Below are 18,236 nucleotides of genomic sequence, written 5' to 3'. Positions count from 1 at the left end.
TCCCATTGATACGTATAGATTGCTAAAGGGTATTTGTCTCATCCATGTAGTTGACACAGATCATTGGAAATGCAAGCTAGCTAAGGATTTTCTTGGGTTTTAGAGTCGATCAGAAAATTGCTGACAATTTGATGGAATCGGAACTCTTGGAGTTGGAGTTTGAGTTTTTGCTATTATTTTTCATGGAGGTAATGGTTCGGTTTAGTCCATGTAAAGTACCCAGATTTTGATCTAAGCTTCAGTTTGCCATTGTTGTCCTTTTTTTCAACGTAAGGCATTCTAGTTGATTTTGCAATTTTCTTTTTCTATTTCTCAATATGCATAGGGCTGAGTTTTTTCTTCTCAAAATTATTGTTGGCTATGTTTGGTCTCAGAGAAAGTTTGGGAAAGAGGATCAAAGTTGCGGTTTTGGAAGTGACACTATTTCGGTAACCCCTAGGCGGTTAAGAGTAATCTGAACTTTGTTTTTGGGTTTGTGGGTGTGGCTTCATGGAGAAGATGAAGAGAAGACCAGTACATGGGTGTTACAGGGTTCGTGAGTGTTCAAGGGTTGTTGGAGACCACTAAACGACATCGTTCAAACTTTTGCCACGTTGGATGCGATGTTGCGGGTGCTGCAAACCGGTTGTCTATAGAATTTCACTAAACGATATATTCAATTTAAATTTCTGTAGAATGTTATCCAGAAGTTTCATGGGTTATGTAGTACTTGTTTTGCCCTTAAACGCTTATTGTTGGGTTTTGTCTTTTTATAATTACTTTTTCAGTTTTGAGGGCATTTGATAAAATGGGCTAACTTGTCTTATTTATGTGAGAATTGTTGTTTGATCTGAATTAGTTTAAACTTTAAGTATTTTATTACTAATTTTAGTATAAAATAATAATATTAATAAAACAGTTTAAATTGTTTAAGTTTATATTTTTCACTAATTGTTTTGATAAATTTCTACTGGGTTATGATCTAGAAGAATAGATAATTATTTGAATATTAATAGTATTGATTTTAGATGTAACAAAATAGTTATTAGAGTTATTATTCGCCATAGTGTGAGTTTAATTATTAAATGGAGCGTCAAAATATGATTCGTAGAATTCTTAGTGATGTCAGAGTATTTTGTTTATAGGCAACGAGATACAAGGAGATTATTCAGTATCAGTGATTCGAGATAAGTAATTTGATCATAAATTAGGATTAGCACATAGTTAGACTATTAGTATTAAACCCACTTCTTTGATAGCTGTTCTTTTTATGTACCATGCATTTATGATTTATGTAAGCATATTAGTTATTATAGCATATGATCATGTAATTTTTCGCATCAAGTTCAGGTTCAACATGTTACAGATATTTATATTAGTATGAATGTCATGCATCTCATGTCATATAAGATATGTAAGTTATCTTAAATTCAAGTGCAAAATAAGATAAGATCAGTTAATTAGATGGCCTTCAGTTTAATATTCAGTGTGGATGTGTAAGCCACGGACTCAAGCGTGGTCCACTGTAGTATGCCAAAATACTACTCAGCGACTCTCCTTGCTGTGGTGGGATGTGGGGTCGGTACACAACGTTGCATACATGGTTAAGTGTGTGGGCCAATCTAATTAGACAGTTAATCAGTTAATTCAAATAAATTAAGATAGGTATGCATAGCATAAGCATCGGCATGATATGACAAGAATTTTATTCTTTTAGCATGAAAATTTATGAAATATATTTTATTTATTATGTTTACAGTGTGATGAGTTCTTAGTTAGTTTTCGACTCATTTTAGTTTTTATTTAATTTTTTACCACCTAGGTGAGGAAAATGAGGACTACGAGCAGGCATGCCAAGTTTAGGACTGGACTAATAAACTTTAGACTATATTTATGGTTTTATTTTCATTTAGTTGGTTTGGAAACTTGTATGTAATTATATTTTAGATGATGGTTTTACTTAAGTTTTCTTTTGAAATAAACAATATGTTTTTTTTTTTTTAAAATTATGCAAGTCTCTTACCTGGCTTTAGTTATGTATGTACGTGACATTCCTAACCCTAGAGAATGGGATTTTATATTAGCCTTTATTGGAAGAGCATCTAAACATGCTTTCTAGAGGAAAGTTTTGTTGGCATTAGGAATTTTCATGTGCCATACCTTTGTCCAACCTTCATGTTGTGTCTGTGGATCTAAAGATTGGTCTTTTGCACGATCTTATATCTCTCCACTAAGATGGTAGGCATTTTGATTGTAAATATAGCATTATTGTTGTATCTCCAAATAAGCTTGTCAAGTTTATTACAAGTGCTTATTAGAATTGCTTTTATAAGTTTAACTTCTTCTTTGGAGAAAATGGCATCTACTAAGGACTCCTTCCGCTGATTTGTATCTTTATCTATCATATTTAAGACCTTGGTATCAACTTGTAAAAATCTAATTGAACTTTGAGGTTTAAAAGTGGTTTGTTGAGGAAGCCACTTATCAGACCATATGCTTACTGTTATGTCATTACCAATTCTCCATAAAAGTCCTTCTTCAAGTAAAGGTTTTGTAGCTAGGAGACTTTGCCTCATATATGAAGGATTGCTACCCATATTTACTGTAAGGAAATTAGTTGCAGAGAAATATTTTGCTCTGAGTACTTGTGCAACTAGGGATTTAGGATTTTGGACTAGCCTCCATCCTTGTTCGGCTAACATGGCAATATTAAAATTCTCAAATTTCCTATACCCCAACCCTCCTAACTTCTTAGATTTCCTCATTTTCTGCTAGCTAATCCAATGAATCTTATTCTCCTATGGTTGATGACCCCATCAGTAGCTTCTCATGACTTTATTAAACTCTTGTAACATATGCTTTGGAAGTTTAGAAAGGCCCATACTATAAGTGGGAATGCCTTGAATAACTACTTTGTGTAGGATCTCATTGCTTGCTTGTGATAATAGTTTAGATTTCCATCTTCTCAATTTGTGCTTCATCTTGTCTACCAAACCTCTAAAAGTATTGGCTCGAGATTTCCCCACTAGTGCTAGAAGACCCCAAGTATCTTTCCTAAGATGTAGAAACCCTTATACTTGCTATGTTAAGTGATCTCTTTTGTTTCTTCTCAAGTATTCTTGCTAAAGTAGATAGAAGTCTTATATTTATTGAGCCTTTAACCTAAGGCTTTCTCATATGAATCCAACAACTTGAAAAGTCTACTTCCCTCAAAGAACTTGTCTTGCAAAAAAGTAAGTTGTCATTTGCTAAAAAAGAGATAATTAATATGAATTTGACCATTGGCCAAAGGAAGGCAAGTGATCAAACCAGAAGATTTTGCAATGTTAAGAAGATTGCTGAGAACCTCAGAACATAGGATGAAGAGGTAGGGTGAAAGGGGATCAACCTACCTAATCCCCCTAGATGGAGCAAATTTTTCCTTTAGAGATCCATTAATAAGCAAAGAGTAAGAAACTGAAGTGACACATCTCATGACAAGAGTTACCCACCTTTGGTCAAATCCCATATTCTCCATTGCAGATCTTAAAAATAACCAATCAATTTTATCATAAGCTTTGCTCATGTCAAGTTTGAGAGTCATAAACCCTTCTTTTCCTTTCATAAGTGTCTTCATGGTATGCATAAATTCAAAAGCAACTGTCACATTATCAGTTATGAGTCTGCTTGGTACAAAGGCATTTTGAGTTGGAGAAATGATATAAGGGAGAATGGATTTTAATCTGTTAGCTAATTTTTTATAATGATTTTAGAAAAAAAAAACATTATAAAAGCTAATAGATCTAAATTCAGTGACCTGAGTAGGGCAATATAGGTGTCATTTAAATTGTCAGTCCAATGCCCTTTATTCAACACTCCAATACTGCAGCACATACTTGAGGTCCAACTATATCCCATTAGTTATGATAGAAAATTGCAGGGAAACCATTAGGACCAGGAGATCCTAATGGATTCATGTTGAAAATAGCTTCCTTCACCTCTACTATAGTGAATTCTCTAGTAAGGCCATTATTCATCTTTGTTGTTACAGAAGGTTCTATTGATTCTAGGCAAGCAACAACACCTACTGGATTGGAAGTTTCGAAAAGATTTTTGTAATACCTTTAGAACATGTTGTTTATCTCTGTTGACTCTTTTGTCACCTAGCCATATTCAGTTTTAATCTGATGGATCATGTTGGTTTTTCTTCTTTGGCTAGCATACTTGTGGAAGAATTTTGTGTTCATGTTTTCATCCTTAAGCAATGCTTGTTTAACTCTTTGCTTTTAAATAGTGTCTTCCTCTCCAAGTAAATAGTCATTTTCTTTTTGTAGGCTTTTGATATCATTATTCAAATGACTCTTGTTGGCCTATTCTAGCAAACTCAATAGCTCGACCTTTGATTTGATTAGCTTTCCCTTGCTTCTGTGCTTATCTTTACTCCATTGTTTAAGCTTCATCTAACAACTTTGTAGGCCTGATGTATAGGGGTGTAAAAAAAAAAAATCGATGAACCTGTAATCGAACTGGATCAGACCGAATAGGTGGGTTTGGTCCAGTACCGAGTTTGGGTCGGTTTGGTACTGATTTTATTTTTCTTATAATCGGTCAAAATTGGTCAAATTCTAATTTTTCTTTTTCTAAAACTGGACTGGACTGGATTGGACCAATTCATATATATATATTTTAATTTTTTATATTGTATATAATTTATATATATAATATATAATTATATATAAAATAGTTTTTTATTATATGATAAATTACTAATTAATATAATATTAAATTTTAAAATCCTTTATCACTATAGTTTATTGTATTAATAGTTATACTAATATTATAATATATCACTATAGTCTATAATACAAAATTGAATTGAACCAGATTGGAATCAGTAAAATCAGAGTACCAGTTTAAGAGGGTAACCGATTCGCAATTGATTTTAGAAAATACAAAAACTGGTGCATACCGGTTCGGTTCTAAATTTTGTCCAAACCAATCCGGATAGGTCCAGTTACACCCATACTGATGTAGTATAATGTAAACTACTCAAGAAGCTTGTGATAGCTTGCCAGTCATCCTGAATAACAGTTATACAATCTGCTTCCTTAAACCAACTAGTCTCATATCTAAAGATTCTTTCTTTGTACCTGTTGAGAAATTGAGTTTGTATGGAGATAAGGATGGGGTTGTGGTCATAGTAGTTGGTTACTAGGTTGTGCACTGAGTATTTTTTAAATATGTTGATCCATGCTGAATTACCAAAAGCTTGATCAAGTCTCTCATTTACAAATGCTTCACCATCTCTGTTATTCTTCCATGTGAATTTATCCTCTATATAACTAAGACCAAGTAGCTCACAATTCTTTATGGATGCACTAAACTTTTTAATCTATTTGTCAGGTCTCCTGGCAGCACCACAATTCTCACTTTGTTTGAAGATCTCATTAAAGCCATAGAATATTCGTCTCAGGTTTTAAAGCTCTAAGAAAGTTCACTCTCCATCCTCTTGGTAGTAGTAGGATTTCCAAAGAATCCTATAAACATCTACCTTCCATCATAGTTGGATGAGAGGTCCATACTGAAATATGTCAACTAGTGAAAGATTCTAGTTCCACAATCATATTGGAGTTCCATAGTAATGCTAACCCCCCACTCCAGCCTCTACTATTAACAACAAAACTGCTATCAAAGCCTATCTTATTTATGATACGTTCCACCTTTATTTAGTCTCCATGAGGAAAACTAAATGAGGGGACTTTGTACTCACCAGCAGGTGAAGATCACAGATCACACAACCATCTTCCCAAGCTCTCGGTAGTTCCAACTAAGGCAATTCATTGTTGATGGTGGGGCTACAAAGCAGCCTCCACCAAATCATTCTAAGTTAGACTCCTTGCAGGTGTGTGCTGGGACTTTTGTTTCTTGTAGACTGGTTTCTTCAACAAGCTATTAGAGGTAGAGACCTCTACTATCTTTTTGTTCTTATCTAGTGGGACATCTTTAGGAACCTTGACCTAAGCAGTTAAAGTAATATAGTTGCCTCTAGCTTTCCTTTTCCACATGGACACCCTACCAGTCTTTGGTGGGGATGGACTTTGTTTCAATGGAATTACTAACTTGACCAATTCATCACTAACATTTAAGGAAAGTATACTAGGGTTTGGGACAAAATCAAAATTTTTGACTTCAAGATCCAATATGGAAGGAATATCCTCCCTTGGAATATCCTCCCTCATTCCCCTATCAGTCATATCTTGCATATTAAAGAAGAGAGGTATTTGACTTACAAGTTTTTGAGTAGTGTCATCTATGTAAGGCAAGTCTTCCCTTTCATTGGCCAAATATCTTCCTGCTTTGGACTCATTGATATGAGGCATCTTGTTATCTTTGCCATCTTCATTTGATTGCATCTTATCCTCCTCCATCGAGCTCTCATTTTCTTGTTCAGTGGCTCTGCTACTCTCCTCACCAAACTTTCTCTGCTGGCAGGGATTGTGTTTGCTAGAATTTGATGAGCCATCATATTATTTTAGACATAATGCTTGCGGAAGTGATTGGAACAGCACAAATCCATTGACCATATTGTTCTTGAGATTGGAGGCCAGAGCTTTGTTTGGTGCACTTTCTATCTTTGTGATTCAAAGTACCACACTTGAAGCAAAATTAGGTAGTCTTTCATACTTAAACGGGATCCACATCTACTTACCACCAATGTTAAGAAGACATCATTGAATAAAAGGTCTTGAAATACTAGCTTCAACTCGAATTCTAAAAAAATTTCCCCATCCAATCCCTTCCTTATCCACTTCCACTTTATGAACTTTTCCTATCCCTAATCCAATGAATTGGCCTATTTCCTCTATCATAGCTACAAATGGGAGATTATGTAACTGTACCCAAAAAGGTTCAGATATGAACAGGACTTCATTTGGTGATAGACTTCCTTCGAAATTCTAGAGGCATACCAGGTGTCTATTGAATAATCAAGGTCGATCTTGCATGACTTTCTCTTTATCAGACAATTGAAGAGTAAGACATTTTCCCAACTTTTATAATTCATAAGTAGTATATAAAACATTAAAAGCTACAAATTAGTTGGCTTTAGATATAACAGATTTACATTTTCAAAATAATTATATTTTACTTTCCATACCTCTAATACCTTTACCCAGAGCTCACTCAAAGGTAAGATCACCTAGGTTGCATTTGGATGTGGAGCTTAACTGAGTTTTTTATGAATAATAGTGAGTTAAGAATGTGAAGTGAGTTCTTTATGGAAAATTAAAAAAGGTTGTGGGTCTTACGTATAAAGATGTGTTTAGTTGAAAAAGATTGTGGGTCCCACTTGTAAGGAGGTTTTGAGTTGAGATGAGTTTAGTAATTTGAGAGTTGAGTGTTTGGATGTTAGAATCAAGTTAAAATTAAACAACTGAGTTGATTTCAGTTTAGTCTTGCAACCAAATGAGGCTGAGACTACTGCATAAGTTTTGGGAACCTCAATCAAGTCCCCAAACACTAAGTTTTCCACGCCTTGGTTCTCCTTGGATTGACCGAATGCCTAAGCCCTCTTGCTTGGTTATTGCTCAACAATGACAATGATAGTAATTTTGGTAAGGTGAGGTTAAGTGTTTAGGACTAGTTTGATGTATGGGAATGATGGAAAAGATGAAGGAAGTGATGGAAATCCAATGCTTGTGATGAGACGCACAGCAATAGTAGGGTACAATAGGGTTGGCGCCACTTTGGTGGGTTTCTAGGGTTTGGAGTATGGAATGGCTAGGGTTTGAATGGAAGAAGGATTCCTAAATTGTTAGAGTGAAGTTAGGGTTTGTGTATTTCGGCTAAGGGAAGAGGAAATGGATTGATAGGTAATTGAGAGATTTTAGGAATGTCCTAAAATCTTGGATCCCAATAAGGTAGGTGTATGGCCAGTTGGCTATGGATAGGAATTGATGAGATATGGATTGAAAATTAGGATTCCTAAAGTTTATGAATCCTAATATGGCAAGTAGGGTTTCGGCTATGATCAATGGGCAATAGGAAGGAACTTGGGTATAGCCAAATATGGGAAGTGTGGTGGGTAATAAGGTAGGCATGTATAGTGTTTGGAAGATGGGATTGTGCAAGAAAATATATGAACACCAAGAAAAATTGATGGACACACATGAACACTCAAGAACACAATGAATAAATAATCAACTTCAATTCACGAATTGCACAAAGTTGAAAGAAACCTCATATATTAATAAAATGAATCACACATATTCAATGAATTGCAAGGTGATGATCTTCTCTTTGGGATTCATGAATTTCACCCAAAAAGCCCTAGTGCAAATGCATCAAAATATAATCTGCTAAATAAATAATATCTCTCTAGGGTAAATGTCAAAAGATGCAAATAAAATGACTAAGGATCCTATTTATAGAGCTTACAAATTGGAAACCCTCAAAAGGTTCATAGTAAATTAAATAAATAAATAAAACAAATAAATAAAATAATAAAATGGATAAATGGCCCTATGGTCGTAACATGCATGGCCCATGGTGGGCTTAGGTAGTGCATGGCCAACAGTTGGGCTAGGTTTGGTCTGATGGCTGGCTGCATAGCATGGCATGGTGCCATACGTTGGTCTAGTAGTGGGCACGACATGTCATTATGCATGGCCTGCTGATGGTGGCATGGCATGCTGCCAAGCCTAGGCCTGATGGTGGCACAGGGTGGTGCCGTGTTGCTGCTGTGAGGTCGAGTCAAGTGGCTTGGGTGGTGGTCCTGCATGGCCCAGACTGGTGGCCTAAGAGATGAGCATGCATGGCCTAAGCTGATGGTCTTGGCGCTGGGGTTGCAAAGCATGGGCTGGAGCCATGCGTTGGATGACATGCTTGGTGGGCATGCCACTAGCCTTACCTACAAGGCACGGGCTATAGTCATGCGCTGGATGGCGTGCCTTCACAGGCACGCCACTAATCTCCCTGTGTGGTGCTGGGGTGTTGGGGACCTCGGTCAAGCTCTCATACTCTAAGGATTCTATCATTTCCTTGTTGCTCCTCAATTGACCGATATGACTCATTTGCTTGGTCTTGATCACGTATAACCAAAAGGGAGCTTAGGTGAATTGAGGCTAGGGTTGAGTGGTGGGAAGTATGGTGGTGTATGGGCTATGGTGATCTCGAGTTGGGTGACAATGGGGCACGACAATGGGTCTTGTGGGTGATAGGCGCCACTTGAGATCTAGAGTTGGAAGATGTGTAAAGGTGGCTAGGGTTTGAATGTGAATTTCGGCCAAGGCAAGTGAGGCATATGACTAGGGCTTAGGTGGCATGGAGATCTATTAATTTTTAGGAATTGAAATTTGATCCAATTTGAAAATGGGGGCTGGCTGAAAATGGGTATAAAGGATAAGGAATGGATTTGTTTTGGTCAAGAAATGGATTTGATTGAGTCAATTAAGAGATATTGACCAATCAAACAATTTATGGTAAGATTTGGTTAGATACTTTAGGAAGGAGGAATTCGGCCAAGCCAATGAAGTTATGGCCGAATAGATCTTGGATGTATTAGGGTTTTGAGGTCTTGTTTGGTTATGGAAGTAGTGTTGGGCGTGTAGGGCATGTGATGGACTAGGGTTGTTTGGTTATGAGCAATGGAAGTGGCATGTAGTGTATGGAAGGCTAGGGTGGCCGAATGGGTTGTTTGGCAAATGGGAATCTCCAAGAAACCTCAAGGAAAACTTATGAACATGTGAGAAAACACATGAACACAAGAGATCTTGAAATCTAAAGCACAAGGCTGAAAATCCAAATGAAGGATTCGGCTTCTCACACACCAACACTCCAATCAACACACTCCAACAACAATCACAATGTGAAACTCCAAAGAATAAAAGATAATCCAATCAACTTTGATTCATGAATTGCACAAAGATTGAAAGGAAACCTCAAATTAAATTAAAAGGTAAATAGAATCACACATATTCATGAATTGCAAAATGTGATCATTTTCCTTACGGATTCACGAATTGCACCCCAAGAAGCCCAAGTGCAAAAGCACCGAATGATAATCCCAAGCTCTATGGTCAACCACACAAATGTTCAAAATGTCAAAAGATCCCTAATGAAATGACTAAGGGTCATATTTATAAAACTTACAAATTGGAACCCCCAAAAGGTCCCCTAGCAAATTAAAATGAATAAAAAAATAAACAAGAAAATAAATAAAATAATAAAATAAATAAATGGCCCCATGGTGGTTGTGGCATGCAAGGCCCATGGTGCGCTAAGGTGGTGCACGGCCCACAGTAAGGTTAGTCCTGGTCCGGTCCGGTGGCTGGCTGCATGACATGGCATGGTGTCATGCGTTGGTCTGGTGGTGGGCAAGACATGGCGCTGTGCGTGTCTTGCTGATGGTGGGCATGGCATGGTGCCAAGCCTAGGCTTGATGGTGGGCACAATGGGGTGCCCTACTGCTGCTGCTGTGAGGCCCAATCAGATGGCTTGTGCGTTGGTCCTGCATGGCCCCGGTTGGTGGCTTGGGTGATGAGTATGCATGGCCCAAGTTGATAGTCTGGGCACTTGGGCTGTAAGGTATGGGTTGGAACCGTGCGCTGGATGGTATACCTGGTGGGTATGCCACTAGTCTTACCTACAAGGCACGAGCTGGAGCCGTGCGCTAGATGGCGTGCCTATAAAGGCACACCACTAATTTCGTTGAGCGGGACTCGTGCACACTCAAAGGAATGCGCAAGCTTGCACGCATGGTCTACAAGCGGCTAGTAGCCTCTATGGGTGCTCGCTGCGTGTCAGGACATGAGCCAAGGCATGCAAGCAGACTAGCCATGTGACTATTCTAGGCAGTCCTCCTAAGGGTTGTGACATGGGACGTGCAGGCGCATGCGCAAGGGAATGCGCATGCCTGCACGTAGCTAGTAGCCTCCCTCGACCCTTGCTGCGTGTCTCGACCTGAACCAAGACATGCATGCAGATTAGCCATGTGACTGTCCTAATCCTCCAAAAACTATATCGAGGTGTGGTTCTGGAAAATCCTCCTAGGAATTGTGACAATAAGGCCCACCGTATATGGAAGGCCCTCAAATAAAACCAAACTTTTATTTCTATTTTGTGTTTTTGAGAAAAAAATATAAAAGCCATTAAATTAAACTAAGTTTTAAATAAAGCACCATTCTCAATATTTTTGATGTTTTCAAGGCCCAAGTTCAAAATTTCATATCTAAATCAATGAGTATTTATATTTTTAAATAATTTTTCTAAATTGAAACTTAAGAGAAAATTTATAATGAGGCCTCATTTTAAATTATTATTTAAGAATTGAAAATATACAATTTTCTATTTTAAGTAAAGCTTCATTCTATTTAAAATTTCAAATAATATTTAAATAATAATTTATATATATTTTAAACTATAAGTAAAAATAACCACGTTTTAAATTTTATATTAGGCCTCAATTTGTCAATTTGTATGGCGATGCCGCTTCTACCACCTAATTATCATAACACATGATAATTGTTAAAGGTGGGCATGAGAACGAAAATTTTGATTTTGAACTTTGCTAACGTGCAAGTGAGGAAAAGTGTATTACTAAGGTGATAGTTCTGTTAGTATAAGTTGATATTTTATAGTTTCGAGATTTGAAGTAAACTAAAACATAAGTTGAAACCACTTGTGATGGTAAAGTCTGACCTCTAGGTCATGAGATGGACTTTAGATTAGTTAAATACTTTGAGAATACTGTGATGACAGATTTGCCCTTAAAGCAATAAATATAGCTCAAACAAGACATTTTACATCAGATGAGGGCTCCTATAATCACATGCCAGTCGCCCCACAAAGAAAAAAGTGAGGAAAAGCGTAAAGAGATCATTTAAAGAATTAAATTTACTATTCTCAAAAATAGAAATAAATAATTAAAAAAAACTAGAAGGCAAGACGCCACCATTTTCCCCATACAGATTTTCTGTTGCCAAAACTATAACCTCACCGTTTTGTTATTTGTCTCAGCTGCCACACGTTCCTTATCTCTCGCTGCCTCCATTTTAGAACTCAACTGGGAAGAGTGTCAGCAACATGAACACCCTGATCCCAACGTCTTTCGGCAACATCCAGATTTCAAGGTTCAATTTCACAATTCCTATCCTCAGAAACAGCTTATCCCATGCTTACTGTCGCACCAAGAGCTTCAAACTAAATTCCAGTCACAGTGACATAGATACACGGACGGTAGAGGATCCCAAGGAAGAAACTCGAGCAGACTCCAATGAAGCAAGCAAAGCCTCCAATCCATCCGCCGCCGCTGTCGAAAAAGACCTCAAAAAGGTTGGTCCAAGCTTCCTCTTTACTGTGAACCTGGAACATTGAGTTTGATCTGATTTCGAAAATGGCCCTCTGAACTAACTTCTGGGTTAATTTCTTTGATTTTGTTACATCAGCAATAGATGCTTCATATGGCCCAAGAAAGGGTACTGAGAGGTGATAAATTGGATAATAGTCCTAAATTTGAGTAGTTGATAATAACGCCAAGGTTTGGGGTCTTTGAAGATCCCCCACTTTTGGCATTAGGCCTGCGAATTGCCAAGTCCCAGCGGCTGTTTTATTTTATAACTTGCAATGGTTTTTCCTTACACTGCATCTGAGAGAGAGTCACATAGGGCTTGCTTTTTATGATTTCTATTTGTCATTTCCTCATCAGGTGGTTCAGAAAACTGCCGCAACCTTTGCACCAAGGGCTTCCACAGCTACCAAAAACCCTGCTGTTCCTGGAACTGCCTTGTATACTGTTTTTGAGGTTCAAGGCTATGTCTCAATGTTGTTGGGTGGAGCTCTGTCTTTTAATCTCATTTTCCCATCAAACGAACCGGACATATGGAGATTAATGGGAATGTGGTCCATTTGGATGTTCAGTAAGTTATGCCCTCAGTCACTAATTTCAATATCACTTTTTTATTTTAGATTTCATTAGGTGTTCCATCTAAAACGTTTCATTTCTCTATAATGTTTTGTTTACACGTTAAAGATTCTTCTTAAAATAATATTTGATGAAGCAAGATTTACGATCACCTGTTTACAAAATCCTCTGGCTTATTATTTTTTAAGAAAAATTATATTGACAAATCCGCGTGGAGGACACACCCAATTTAAATTCTCTTATAAATTTTAGTTCTGTTTGTCATATCTGAAATGTTAAACTTCCCAATTTAATTCAAAACTTCTTACCAATTTTTATACACAATAACAGGTAGTATGAGGTTTTGGATAAATTCACATATGGCTCACACTAGAAAGCCATTTCAGTTTGTGTAAAATTTAATTACCCAAGCAATGTCTCTCACTTTCTTACAGCAATTCCTTCACTCCGGGCTCGAGACTGCTCAAAGAATGAGAAAGAAGCTCTTAACTATCTCTTTCTCGTCATTCCACTGCTCAATGTTATAATCCCATTCTTTTGGAAGTCCTTTGCAGTTGTCTGGTCTGCAGATATAATAGCCTTCTTTGGAATGTATGCATGGAAGGTAATTTTCAGACATGGTGAATTTGGTGTTCCTTTCCATGGTTTGTGCTTTTCTCTACTGAAATACATTCTCTCTCCAGTTTGGGTGGCTGCAAAGAACAGACTAGGAGTTCAATGTGATGGCGGCTGTCTTCATTTGGATAGATAATCTCATGACCTTCACTTGATATACTCAAATTTATAGCTCGCGATGCATGTCTGGTCATAAGGTTCTCAAGATCCCATTGTTGACCAACTTACTACCATGATGATGATGATTTGTAAATCAACTCAGCACCAGGGCTTCCCTTACCTTATCCGGGCAATACACAGATACATTCCTTTCCTTCCAAATATGTACTGATAAATAAATACCAACTGCTTCGAAGTTTGGTGCCTCGAAAATATTTTCATGTTTCTCTTTTTGTTTCACCTTCTTGTCGCCATATTTGGGATGCATGACATGTATATAGTTCACTGTTCATTTGGATATAATTCGTTAAAAATTTGTATCTGGGTGAGTCCTGAGTTATTGTTTGTGTGCTTTCCGTAAAAGAGCAGTTCTGTTAGCTGAGGCTGTGGCTATTCAAATCTTCAATCAGGGTCGTTATATACAGAAATTTGGTAGTAGTAATCATAGCTTCATCAGCAAAGATAATGACAGATGCTATGAACAGAAGGCGAACAAGTGAAACCTGAAAACTATGTCGACATGACATGTATGAAAAAACACAAATAAGGGTAAAATACTAGATGTTTCTTAATATGAACACCGCTGCCTAATCTCTCCAAGGAACTTTGTTCTAAGGGAAATATGCCCCACTCTAGCCTCTAAAGAAAATCGATAGAGCCTTCCTTGCATCAACGAATCCACCTATTAGAATTCTTCAGCTGATCTACTTTACATTCAAAACCCCAACTGCCACCACAATCAGTAACTACTCCTTGAGTCCCATCCTATCCGCTTCTGGCTGAAAAAGCAATAATAAGTTTTTTCGGTACTCAATGGAGAGGGAGGGAAGGGCTAAGATAAAATTGCATGCTATCCTTCTGAAAAAACAGCGAACCAAGAACTAGACTTGAGTAGGACCAGGGAAATGTTCTGTCAGCTTTAACAGTTAAATACTCATCCATACCTTGTAAAGTTCTTCAAACAACCTCAGTACCCTTTTACCCCCACATTCGATAAAATCGAACTTTTTTTATGCAGCATTAATTTTCACTCGAGTTTTCATGTATTCTTAACACTGAACTGTCCACTTCTTATACGCCTCCTTTGGCAGCTAATTGCTAATTGTAGAAAAATAGAGAAACAAAATGGATGAATATTGAACATAAAACCGACAAAATGGTGACACTCCCACGAGAGTATTTGTCCCACAAGTTGGTGATGGACAAATAGAATTAAGAGCCTTGAATGTGCACCAATGACCCCTATTTATAGGCCAAAATACACTAGTTGGCAAGGGTCACAACTATTGTTAATACAATAGCTAGTAAATGACACGACCCTAAACAAGTGACATCAAAAGGTTGTGTCTTTTGATACTTCTTTAATCATCACCCCATGGGAACTATCACCATGGAGAGGGTGTCATTCCACGGAGTACACCGTTTGGTGATCACACCCCTTAGAATTACATCTTCCACTTGATTACACAAAACAATGATGATCTAGTTGAGTAAAATTACCTTGGTACCTATTCACTACTCAACTCTCATCATCTGCATACTTTTGTAGATCTGCGTTAGAGCATGACAAGCCTCTACGTATACACATTTTTGTCATTATCTTATCTGACCGCACCCTTCATTATATATGCTCCCATTGATCACATATGACGGGTGACTTTGTTTCACTAATTTAGTGACGACATCAATTCTCTGTGATTAGATCAATAATCAATATCCTTGTCACAATTGACAACTTCTACTGAATACATAACACGTATCGATCAATGCTGAATTTTCGTTAAGTGCTTCCTCCTAAGGCTATTTTTGAGGCTTTCTCTAATCACCTTATGAGCGGCTTTATAAGTGATTAACTAATTATTTTATTAATCAACCTGTACTGAAATTTTATTAAGTACTAACCCTAAGGCCATATCTGAGGTTTTCCTTAATCATCTTATCAGTGACTTTACAAGTGACCGAATTTTCATTTGGGTATCACCCTAACTCCAATTTTCTAGGCATCCCCAGAATTTTCCGAGTTATGCATGTTGACCATGAACTTGTTTCACCTAGGTTTCTCTCAACCCCATTCTAATCACATGTTTTCTGAATTTCTTTAGAGATAATCATTTGGTCATCGAATCTGCTACCATTTCGGTCGAGAAAATAAAATTAACTTGACCTCACCTCTTTCTACTATATCTAAAATATAGTGATAATGCACTTCAATATATTTTCCCTTGGAACTCTGTGTACCACTTTTTATCAATGAGACGACAGACTAATTATCACAAAAGACATTGATTAGTTCTGTGGATGTACCTAAATTTAAGCTTTCAATAAAGTGTTTCATTCACACCGCATTACTCACTACATTAATATAAGCTATATATTCTACTTCCATAGTAGACTTAGCAACACAACCTTGTTTCTTACTCAAACCAATAAACTGTTGTTCCACCAAATAGAAATATATGTCCAGATGTAGATTTTACATCACTCTGAAAATCAGCATCATTTTAGCTGATTAATTCTAGATCATTGGTTCCAAAGCATATTTTAAAATTTTTGGTACCTTATAAGTACTTTAATGTACGCTTTCACTACTTGCCAATGTTCCTTACCTAGATTAGATTGATATATGCTTACCAATTCTATTGCATGACAAATATTTGATCTTGTACTTATCATTGCATACATGAGGCTTCCCACAACTTGAGTATATGGAACATTAGGCATTTGACTTATTTCTTCCTCATCTTTTGGGCATATACTTTTATTTAAAGTATTACCTTTGCAAACAGGTGTACCTAAGAATTTACAATTTTCCATATCAAATCTTTTCTAGATATTTTTCTTGATCTAAATATAATATATTTGAATTTCTATATTTAGAAATTCTTATATCGAGAACATAGGCAAATTCACCTATTTCTTTCATTCCAAATTTAGATTTCAAGAATTTTTTTATTTAATTTATCATATCTAGAAAATTACTTGCCAATAATATATCATCAACATATAGTGATAATAATGTTAATTGATTATCATTTTTCCATATATATATATAGTGATCTAGTGAACTTATTTCATATTCCATTTCTAAAATGGCTTGGTGAAATTTCAAGTACCTTTGTTTTGAAAATTGCTTAAGTCCATACAGTGACTTTTTCAACATGTAGACTTTTTCTTCATGTCCTTTAATTTGGAATGCTTCTGGTTGAATCATAAAGATATCCCATTTTAATTCAGCATTAAGAAAAACTATTTTTACATCTAACTGATATAATTTCAAATTCATCCTTACAACAATAGGCATGATAATCCTTATGGATGTGAACTTTGCTACAAATGAATATGTATCTACAAAGTCTACACCTGGTCGTTGGGTATATCTCTTGGCTATTAACCTTGCTTTATATCTTTCCAAACTACCATCAACTTTAAATTTTCTTCTTAAAACCCATTTGCACCCAATAGCCTTTCTATCTTTTGAAAGATCTGTTAACTCCTAAACATTATTTTTGTTTATCGATTCTATTTCATCTTTTATGGCCTCAAGCTATTTATCTGAATTGATCTTATTGAATGCCTCAAAAAAAATTTCAAGATCATTTTCTAAATTTTCCAAATTGGTATTTAGTACATAATGATCTTAAAATAATATCGATGGTTGTGTGATTCTTTTACTCCCACAATCTCCAACATCAATGCTTGAAGATTGATTTTCATCTGACTTTCTTTTATTCTTATTATTTTGTATTTGAATAATATTGTGACGCCCCCAAATCCCCACGCACGGACACGGAGAAATCGAGACGTCCGGATGGTGATAACCCGGGTCACCATCCTAACGACGGGTGCCAAGTGTGTGCAAAAGCGACATATGTGCACGAAGAAACACGCAGCGAATAACGAAAGTCATATAACTAAGTACCAGAATTTTTCTTAACGTAATACAAGCTGTTTAAAACATACATAAATAAAATATTACAAAACACGAATATAGTTTTTAACCAAATATAAAGCATAACATCAGCAACCCGGCGGAGCCGCATCCTCGGGCTCAACCTCCTCCTCCTAAAAACCTGCACCAAAAGCTACGGAACCAAAAATGGTGCTGCAGGTAAGTAAAACCCAAACACCACCAGATAAAAACACATAGAACTCAAACAACATGCATGAAGTGATGCCAATGCGCAAAACCCATAAAACATAATTTTCCACACACTCTAAAAATCCCATTTGGCCCAAAACACATCTTTTCCAAAAACCTTGCCAAAAGTCACATTTGGCCTCTATTCATCTCAAACCATAATCCATTTTTAACCCGTATGCACCATGACCTCCCTAGGGGTCATCTGCACACCTTGGCTCCAGTGCCACACCGCAGAGTACCACCACGCATGTGACACCTAACGAGCGATGCCCAGTTCCACGCCCCGCGTGTTCGTAGCCAAGCATCCTCTAGCCCTCACCAGCGAAGGGCCACGGAGTCGGTGCATAGGGCGATGCCTGGTTCTGCGCCCGGCGCGTTCGTAGCCAAGCAACCCCTAGCCCCCGCTCCCGTCGTCGCCTAGCGACAACCCAGGGGACATCACTC

General features: G+C 37.0%; 1 protein-coding gene across 1 annotated transcript; it reads left to right on the top strand.

Moving 5' to 3' along the window:
- Positions 1-11,916: 11,916 nt before the first annotated feature.
- LOC122314763 (protein RESISTANCE TO PHYTOPHTHORA 1, chloroplastic) lies at positions 11,917-13,971 on the top strand. Its single transcript, XM_043130341.1, has 4 exons — positions 11,917-12,288; positions 12,662-12,872; positions 13,312-13,481; positions 13,561-13,971. The coding sequence occupies exons 1-4, from the start codon at positions 12,040-12,042 to the stop codon at positions 13,585-13,587; spliced, it is 657 nt and encodes a 218-aa protein (XP_042986275.1). The 5' UTR covers positions 11,917-12,039; the 3' UTR covers positions 13,588-13,971.
- The last annotated feature ends 4,265 nt before the right edge of the window (positions 13,972-18,236 follow it).

The sequence above is a fragment of the Carya illinoinensis genome, chromosome 7 (genome assembly GCF_018687715.1).
Source record: "Carya illinoinensis cultivar Pawnee chromosome 7, C.illinoinensisPawnee_v1, whole genome shotgun sequence".
NCBI classification, from domain to species: domain Eukaryota; kingdom Viridiplantae; phylum Streptophyta; class Magnoliopsida; order Fagales; family Juglandaceae; genus Carya; species Carya illinoinensis.
Note: the sequence above shows the minus strand (reverse complement) of the source record. Positions and strands in the feature narration are given on the sequence as shown.